The sequence below is a fragment of the Sinocyclocheilus anshuiensis genome, unplaced genomic scaffold, assembly GCF_001515605.1.
Source record: "Sinocyclocheilus anshuiensis isolate Anshui unplaced genomic scaffold, SAMN03320099.WGS_v1.1 scaffold1550, whole genome shotgun sequence".
Lineage (NCBI taxonomy): Eukaryota > Metazoa > Chordata > Actinopteri > Cypriniformes > Cyprinidae > Sinocyclocheilus > Sinocyclocheilus anshuiensis.
Genome location: NW_015546121.1, coordinates 207731 through 217578, shown reverse-complemented (window position 1 = coordinate 217578; position 9848 = coordinate 207731). Strand labels below are relative to the sequence as shown.

At 44.6% G+C, this 9848-nt stretch overlaps 1 protein-coding gene across 3 annotated transcripts in view; it reads right to left on the bottom strand.

Annotated features, from left to right (window-relative positions):
* Window positions 1-9848, bottom strand: part of LOC107700961 (mitogen-activated protein kinase kinase kinase kinase 4-like) — a 58694-nt gene that overhangs the window by 28230 nt on the left and 20616 nt on the right. For all 3 annotated transcript variants that reach the window (XM_016502840.1, XM_016502842.1, XM_016502841.1), the window contains exons 5-15: window positions 9229-9339; window positions 9057-9147; window positions 8155-8285; window positions 8021-8075; window positions 7006-7084; window positions 6747-6922; window positions 6594-6666; window positions 4601-4811; window positions 2887-3048; window positions 791-877; window positions 134-262 (exon numbers count right to left, since the gene is read on the bottom strand). In XM_016502840.1, coding sequence (XP_016358326.1) covers window positions 134-262; window positions 791-877; window positions 2887-3048; window positions 4601-4811; window positions 6594-6666; window positions 6747-6922; window positions 7006-7084; window positions 8021-8075; window positions 8155-8285; window positions 9057-9147; window positions 9229-9339 — 1305 coding nt within the window. The remainder of the gene's footprint in view (window positions 1-133; window positions 263-790; window positions 878-2886; window positions 3049-4600; window positions 4812-6593; window positions 6667-6746; window positions 6923-7005; window positions 7085-8020; window positions 8076-8154; window positions 8286-9056; window positions 9148-9228; window positions 9340-9848) is intronic.

Sequence of the window (9848 nt, the reverse complement as noted above, 5' to 3'; positions counted from 1 at the left end):
TGTGTGTGTGTGTGTGTGTGTGTGTGTGTGTGTGTGTGTGTGTGTGTGTGTGTGTGTGTGTGTGTGTGAGAGTGAGAGTGAGAGTGTGAGTGTGTGTGAGAGTGTGAGTGTGTGTGTGCGTGTGAGGGCTCACCTGCGGGTCACTGCTGCTGCTGCCGTTGGAGAAGGGCTCTGATGATCGCGGTGGCACGGCTGGAGGCTGCTTCTGCAGGACTGCGGTCTGAGGCGAGCCCTGCACGCTCCTGCGGTGACGCTCGTCCACCTGCACACACACCAGCACAGAGTGACACACCAGTGCAGCTCTAAACACCTCACAACAAACACTCATGCTGCAGAGAGACGCCGGGCACAGCACAGACACCTCAATAATCAGAGCCAGAAATACTGTCATCCAGCTGTTTTAACAGATCAGTGCTTTCTAATAAAGAGAGCCAGTCTTTTTATGAATCACAAAGGAGCACGGTTTCAGCTAAAAATATAATATTTGCACTGTTCTACTGAAGAAAAACAGTCACCTGCATCTCGAATGACCTGAGGATGAGAAAATTAACAGCACAATTAAATTTTTGGCTGAACTATCCCTTTACTAAGAACTAAGCTGTTTTACTGTTCAGAAACTGGTCACTTTTTACAGTAATGTTCACAAAAGTGCACCAGTTCTCTATTAATGTTAGTAAAGAGCTAACAAATCTGTGTGCTTCTGAATATTGATGACAGCTGCAGATACGCATGCCATCCTCTCAAACACAGAATACTGCTTTAACCCGAAATAAAGTCAGACGTCTCTCACCAGGAGCATGGCCTGCTCGTGAAGCAGCTGCTGCTGCAGGATCTCCAGGTGCCTCTGCTCCTCCTCCAGCTGCCGGCGGATGTACTCCTGTCACACACACACACACACACACAATATTGGACAATATTTGGCCGAGATACAACTATTTGAAAATCTGGAATCTGAGGGTGCAAAAAAATCTAAATATTGAAAAAATCATCTTTAAAGTTGTCCAAATGAAGTTCTTAGCAATGCATATTACTAATCAAAAATTAAGTTTTTATATATTTACGATAGGACATTTACAAAATATCTTCATGAACATGATCTTTACTTAATATCCTAATGATTTTTGGCATAAAAGAGAAATCTATAATTCTGACCCATACAATGTTTTTTTGGCTATTGCTACAAATATACCCCAGCGACTTAACACTGCTTTTGTGCTGCAGGGTCACATATGAATCAATTAGCCCTACCAAGCTAGTGGATTTTTCCAAAAGGGTGTGTAAGGGGCAAAATGAACCAAACTGGCCCACTGTTTCCCTCCAGACGGGCCGCGAGTAGATTTGCGTGGAGACAGAACTGACCCTCCTCAGCTCTGATGTCATCATTAGCTCCATTCATTACTGTGCACTTTGTTTTATATAAAATTATGTTTTGAATTCAAAAGCATATCTGAACGTAAGACTTTTAGATATTCCTACAAAATACACATCATGCAGCTCTTAAAACTTTAAAGGGTTAGTTGACCCAAAAAATTTAAATTCTGTCAATAATTACCCTCATGCCATTCCAAACCCGTAAGACCTCCATTCATCTTCAGAACACAAGTTAAGATATAACTGATGAAATCCGAGGTCTCTTAACAGAGTTCATGTTAACAAAAGCAACAGATAAGCGCTGCATTTTATTAATAAACAGCTAATGTCAAGATCAAAGACCGCAACAGGAGAGCGCGTGGCATCAGCACTGGAAAGATAGGTTAGTCTCACTACTTCTAATTAAGATGATTGTGAGTTGAGCATCTGTGACTTACTTTCAGCTTCATTTGTGTTAGTGTCGGCTTGCTGGAGATACTCAGCTACTCATCCGCAGCGAGGAGCGTTGCATCAGTGGTCATATCTGACTATAACATGCCATATAACCAATAAAATTCTCTCACACGTTTATTATTTTAATATTTCGGGAGGAGTAAAATTTGCATTACACTTGTCCAGTTTCATCTGAATGCGGCCCAGACCACCTCCGTAAGTGGTTTGAGCGATCAGATTTATATCTGTCTTGAAAGAGTTTCGTGGGGCATTTACACCTGGTCTTTTCACCATTGGATAGCGATCCAATCAGAGAAAACGCATGAAGTGACCAGGTGTAAACAGGCCCATGTGACATCAGGGGTTCAACCGTAATTTTATGAAACTTGTTGCACTGCTGTCTATGGAAAGTCAGAAAGCTCTTGGATTCATCAAATTATTTTAATTTGTGTTCCGAAGATGAACGAAAGGGGTGAGTACGACATGAGGGTAATTAATGACAATGTTCATTTTTGTGTGAACGATCCCTTTAAGTAAAAGCTAAACACAATGTTTGGCTGAACACTAGTCTGTGGTGATGTAATGGTGCTGTGACTGTTGGGAACACAGCTCCTTCAGACAGCTGGCACACCTAAACTGATTACACTAGTCTTAAACACTTAGTCCTCTCATTTGTTTTCTTAAAGACTGGTCATAACTTCTTAAAGTCCATTAAAGATTCATATAAAAAAAAAACTGCCGACCAGCAATTTGAATTTTTTTATGCAACTCAAGTTTTTTTTGAGGGGTGTTCATTATTACATCTAAAATTAAACCGAAGTTAGATATGGAATCGGCTGTAAATGTCTGCCTTTAGTATAACATTAGAGTAATGTACCCACTGACAGCTTTAGTGTAGAGATTGAATATAATGTCAGAAATGCTGACATGTATTTGAAGTGTATGGAAGCAAACGGAAACTGAACTAATCAAGAGCGTATGAATGAGACTGGATTAGATTTGTGGAATCAGACCCAGCTGTAGTGCAGGAGCAGGTCTCTCAGATCACAGATCCATCACCCCCGAGGCGCTTCACTGCTTCACCTGCTCGCGGTCAGCCCTCCTCTTCTCCTCCTCTGCCCTTCGGCGCTCCTCCTCCTCTTTGCGCCTCCTCTCCATCTCCTCCAGGCGTCTCTTCTCCTCCTGCTCTTCCCTCCTCTGCTCTCGCTCCTGCTGCCTCCTCATCTCGCGCTCGCGTCTCTGTTGCTGCAGGACACGAGACGAACGCACAATCATTGCTGCTGTTTGCTTCTCACTGATCTTAGGCTGAACACTGACATGTGCTGTAGTGTTTCAACATAAAAACATTTAAGTGCGAACTGTAGTTTCGATTTGAGGAATTGGCGGTAGTGACGTCATGGCTGTCGCCGGCCAACGAGTTCGTGTTTTTTCAATGTATGCTTCAGACACGGGTCACGACGAGGCGTTCCCCATAGCGACCCCTAGAGGACGCAGTTCGAAGTTCCCATGAAAGGGAACTCTATTTATTCCTTCTCTTTCTAGCTTGTATTTATTTGAACAATGTCTAGAAACTCGGTATTACAGGCACTTCCTGTATCTGTTGGCCTCTTTAAGAAGAATCGCTTTATGTATCCCCCAATTGTAAGTTACTTTGGATAAAAGCATCTGCAAAATGACTAAATGTAAATGTAAATGTAAAAGAAAGAGGGTCGATACAGTTCCTTGTCATTCAGCAAACATGACAGCAGAGCTGTGAGATTGGTGAGGTTACGCACAGAACCGTGGCTGTAAACCCACAGAGAGAACACTTTTATTGCAGTTTTAATTCAACAAAAGAATGGCTTGTCATAGAAGTGACTGATTTTGCTTTCAAAACTGCACATTTGGTAGAGAGGTGAAGTATTCCGGCTACAGTATAGCATGCTCAGGTCGGATCAGTAGGTTCAGATTGTTAAAGACCTGTGACATACGAGTTTATGATCATGTGACCTCTGCTTTTTCAAGATGATTTGTGGATTGCACAGCCGAACACCATGTCCTAACTACACGCGACGCCACACGCGCCACAGAATCAATCAGATACCGCAGCCAGTCAGAAGCGTGTGGGCGGAGCCTCACTGGAAGCGCATCGCACTCTCAACCAAATGGATAATTTTATAATCTAATTCATAAATATTAAAGCTTTTTAACATTAAGTGCACATACTGAGTGACTGATAACGTCTTTGTTATGGAATACGCTCGTTGGTTCGCATCGAGTTCCCAGTTTTAACGTACATTTGCTTACATTTATTTTCAAGATCTGAGGTAAACTATCTGTTGTTGTTTTCAGTATGGCTATAAACGTCACGCAATATGATATTCAAACTCACATTAGACATGTTTAACTTTGAATAAAGCACATAATCTGTACCTGAGATTATCTACTGTCATATAGTTTGTATGTTGTTGTTCCAGCCACGACAACGCGGAAATAGAACCCGTTTCTAGTTAGGACAAAAACTCAGATTAACATGGAAAAAATCGCGTGTAGTTAGGACACGTGTAAGAGCCAAACGGAGATCTCTGTCTGACCTATCCTTTGCTATGGCATGTTCAGCATGTGTCGGTGGAGGATCAGACGCATTTGTGCAGATTAGACATATTCTGTGATGTTACAAACTGGTGACTTGTATGGTTGAGTAATCAGCAGTGTAGTCTGGCACTGATCACGTTTGCCATCTCAGTCAAAACAAGGCATTCTAGTGGTGTATATAGTTGTTCCCGGAATCACAGGATGAGTGTGGTTTCTCACAGACCTCCTCCAGACGCCTCCTCTGCTCCTTCTGCTGCTCGATGCGCTTCTGTCGCTCGGCCAGTAGCTGCCGCTTGTACTCCTCCTGCTCACGGAGCTGCTGCTCCTGAAGGAGCTGCTGGCGTCTCAGGGCCTCCGAGCGCTCCTTATTCTCCTGCTGCAGACGGATGAAGTCCCGCCGCAGAGTCGACTCGCCCGGCACGTTCACGATAGAGCTGCCACACACACAGTTACATACGGTTCACCTTTCAAGGGGTCATGCACTGACAAACCAAAATTCCACTGATCCTTTGACATATAATAGGTCATTGTACTATAAAAACATTCTCTAGCATTCTCGTTAGTCTAAAACAGCTTATATTGAAGCCAGTCTGCCAAAACGACAGCTTGCAACATTCTACTCTGTGATGTAACAGTGTGGATAAGCACCGCTTCTGCAGAAGATCAACGCCTGCTTCTACATCCCTGCCTGTTTAGCCCCGCCCACCGATTCTACATCCCTGCCTGTGTAGCCCCGCCCACCGATTCTACATTCCTGCCTGTTTAGCCCCACCCACCGATTCTACATCCCTGCCTGTTTAGCCCCACCCACCGATTCTACATCACTGCCTGTTTAGCCCCGCCCACCTATTAATAATAAAATTCCTATAATTCCTTACATTTATATAGCGCTCTTCTGGGCACTCAAAGCGCTTTACATAGAAGGGGGGAATCTCCTCAACCACCACCAGTGTGCAGCATCCACCTGGATGATGCGACGGCAGCCATATTGCGCCAGAACGCCCACCACACACCAGCTTATTGGTGGAGAGGAGACAGAGTGATGAAGCCAATCAGCAGATATGGGGATGGTTAGGAGGCCATGATGGTCAGAGGCCAATGGGCGAATTTGGCCAGGATGCCGGGGTTACACCCCTACTCTTTTTCGAAGGACATCCTGGGATTTTTAATGACCACAGAGAGTCAGGACCTCGGTTTAACGTCTCATCCGAAAGACGGAAATTTTATTATTTTTTTTATTATAATAACGGAGACTTGAGCTGTTGATAGCAGATTAATGCAGTTAATAACTTAAGTTATCAGAGCGAGAGAGAGAGAGAGAGAGAGAGAGGGAGAGGGAGAGAGGGTGCGTGTGAGGGAGAGAGAGCATGTGCTTTCCATACATAATAAAATGTAATTTTGTGGCAAAAACATGGAAATGATCAGTTGTTTTTATCCTATTGTTTACTATATTTATTTGTTTGGCCAGTGTCGTTGTGGGTTTTGGTTCTTTTGCTGTTTTTGGCTGTAAGGACCTTTGAAATAACTCAAATAATTTGGCGAAGTGATAATGGTCATGTAATGCGGTCAAGAGCTGCCTGGAACTACGTTCGCCGTGCGTTTCCCTGAAAATAACTGCACACCTTAGAACATTCATCAGCCAATCAGATTCAAGCATTCCACGACCCCCTAGTATAAGCTTTTTAACCTAAATCATATTAGCGTCCATCTGTGAAGGATGTAGGCTGTCAAACACACACAACTATTAGCCAATCACAGCAGTGGTGTTTACTTCAGTCTACAATCCTCCACAGCTATTCAAACAGAGCGTTCTGATGAGGGGGTCAGAAACAGCACAGAAAATAGCTTATGTTGTATTTTCTTAGAGAGAGAGAGACAGACTGATAGAGCTGTGAGAAAGAGAGACCTGTGAGTCTCAGAAACTAAATAAGGTTTGTCCAAGAAGCTGCTAGAATTGTCACTAGGTGCTCTTTTGGAAAAAAAGTTGCTAAAGGTGTCTGAAAAGTGGCTAAATCTAGTGACAAAGTTGCTAAGTTGGCGACACTGCATCTCCATTTCTCCAACTACAGGCGAGGCCACGGGTCAAACAGAGAATGTGCGCTGCATTAATAAGATTAGTGCTGTTAAAAATAATTTGCGTTATTAACGTGTTAACTTTGACAGCCCTACAATGAGGACAAACACTTGTGATTTGATGTAGTGTGTGTGTGTGATACCTGGGCTCTCCCTCCTGCTCCTGAGCCTCCTCCTCCTCTTCCTCGCTGCCGCTGTACTCGTACTCGGTCTCGTCTGCGGCGGAGCACAGGCGGTCAGTCACTCATCAGCACATGCGTGAGGTGAGGTGAGGTGCGGTGTGGTGGGGTCAGTACCTCTCTCTCCACGCTTTTTGCGGCAGCGGTCCAGGTGGTCTTTGAGCTGGATGCGCACCTGCCGCTCGTTGGGCTGGTCTCTGATGAAGGGGTGCTTCAGCAGCTGATCGGTGGGCGGCCGCTGCGTGTAGTTCTTCACCAGACAGCCCTCGATGAAGCTGAAGAACTTCTTAGACCTGTGAAGCACAGCAGAGCGAGTCCTCAGCCCTGACCTTTCACTCTCCACAGTAACTGCACCGCAGCAGATGAAGCTACTGACCATTTCTTGGACTTGAGTCTGGGCGGAGGATTTCTGGGTATGAGAAAGAGCGCTCGCATGGGATGCATATCGCACAATGCTGCAAAACACCAACACACACACTCATCAAACACAAGCGTCAACCCAGCACAGGGTATAATGACATCCAGTATACTCGAGCTTCAACACGTGAGAGACGGAGTAATGACACGTCACAATACTTCTATTGTGCTTTAAAGAGGTCATGACATGAGAAACCAACTTTACCTTCATCTTTTGACAGAAGAGGTCTTTGTATGCTTAATACATCCTGCAAGATTCATAACTTAAAATGTCCTCATCGTCAATAAAAAAAACATGTAATAACCCTCAGAATACGACTCGTTTTGGATCCGAGGGACAAGGTGATGTCAGCTGGGCGCAGTCGTTTGCATAAACACGCCTCCACAGCAAGACATCGACCAATAGTCTTCTTCTCACCATAGGCCCCGCCCACTGGCGTTCAGTCACTAACGGCTGACACTTGATCACGCTGAACGAGAGTGTCGTGTCAAAAGCAAATAGAAATGACAATCACTGCGCCATCTTGTCTACACTGGATACAGTAAACAGATAGTGAGGGGCATTGATACTGTTTCCTATGCAGTGATGTTAGCCAATCACAACAGCGGCTGATTGATTACTGACGAGCCTTAAAGGACACGCCCCTTAAAACAGATCGGTTCAGACAGAGGGTCAGAATGAGGGTTGGAAATAATCCTTTTCCCCACATATTTATTTGTTATTTTGTGCAAAACAACTTTATTAACATTATAAGTAAACCTCAAGGAACATATTAAAATAATTTAAAAAAATCCATGCCATGACCTCTTTAACAGTTCTCTTTCATAATAAGGGTTTGTGTTTTCAATTTTCATCTTTAAATGTATTGATTTGCTGTCAAATGTACTAATGGTGGCACAGAAGCTAATGTATGTCAGGAGAGTGTAAGAGAGCAGCAGCAGCAGCAGTGAAGGTGTGTGAGGACAGTACTCACGAGGAGCGCCCTCGGCCATCTCTATGGCAGTGATCCCACAGGACCACAGGTCGCTCTGAAACACAGCACAGCACAGCCGTCAGTCCCTGCGCTCTGAGCCTAGCACACACCAGCTCTGAGTCTGCAGCTCTTACCCTGTAGTCGTACGTGGCGTCTGGGTTCTCGTCGCAGGCGATGACCTCGGGAGCCATCCAGTACGGCGTCCCTATGAAAGTGTTCCTGCGGCCCACGGTTCGATCCAGCTGAGCGCTGACGCCGAAGTCCACTGCGGAGCAACGAGAGAACTCCTGAAACACTGCTGACAAACACCTGCTCCATCACCACGGTCTGCCTCAGACCTCAGCGGGAACACTTCGTCACTGATAAATGTGCGCTCAGTCTGCACTCTTTCATTTGTGTGCTGCCCTCCAAAAATGACTGAATATTATAGACATGACATCATGATTTTCAGTATTAGCGCTGGTTGGACACTAGGTGGTGCTATGGGCTCATTTCATTAAACACTTTCCAACTAAACCATAAAATGAAACAAACAAAAGGAAATGAAAGCATTATTATTGGACGAGTTCAGCACAAAGTGAACCACACAGAACTGAGTGCACATCTGGACTTCTTCTTCTTATTCTCGATATATAGTGATGAGCTCAGCTGCAGGATATTCCATCTCTCCATCAGAAGCATACACTGACGTTTATTACCACAACAAGCGCTAGTGTGTCCGTGTTCACGCTGAATACACACGAGAGGAGGCTGGCACTGATGCAAGAGAGCAGTTTAACTCGACGCTCCCCCCTTTAAACCTTTCACACCGGGATCATTATTACTCTACACTGTGGCCAAACACTGCTCAGCTGGATTAGATGTGGTCTGTCAGAGATTTCCCTGACTGAGAACAGAAAACAAATCCTAGAAGCAGTAAGTGTTTTCCTGATGATTCTGTTTAAGGAAGAGTATTGTGTTCTTGTCTGACAGCAGGATCTCCAGCAGGAGCCTGTGACAGGAGCTCAAAGCACGGAGACCTGTGTTAACGCCTCACCTAGCTTGACCTCGGCGTTCTCCGTCAGAAGCACGTTCTGGCCCTTGATGTCTCTGTGGATGACGTGATGAGCGTGCAGGTGAGCCAAACCCTGCCAAGAGAAAGCACACAGGTGTGTGAGAGACAGCACACCTCCGCTGCGGCATCAGTGTGTGTGAGCCTGGCTTCATACCCTGAGGATTTCTCTGGAGATGTATGCGATCCATTCTTCCTTCAGGGAATTCCCTTTAGTGTTCTTCACAAGATCTGTGATCGAACCGGCTCCACAAAACTCCATCACCAGCTGCAAGAGAGACGCACTGCTTTACTGGACACACACATATATATATAGAGGTACACACACACACACACACACACATATAGATGTATACAGACACACACACACATATATATAGACGTACACACACACATATAGATGTATACAGACACACACACACACACATATATATAGATGTATACAGACACACACACACATATATATAGACGTACACACACATATAGATGTATACAGACACACACACACATATATAGATGTATACAGACACACACACAGACACACATATAGATGTATACAGACACACACACACACACACACATATATATAGACGTATAGACACACACACACACACATATATATAGACGTACACACACACACATAGATGTATACAGACACACACCACACACACACACACACACACACATAGATTTATACAGACACACACACACATATCTAGATGTATACAGACACACACACACACACACACACACACACACACACACACACACACACAC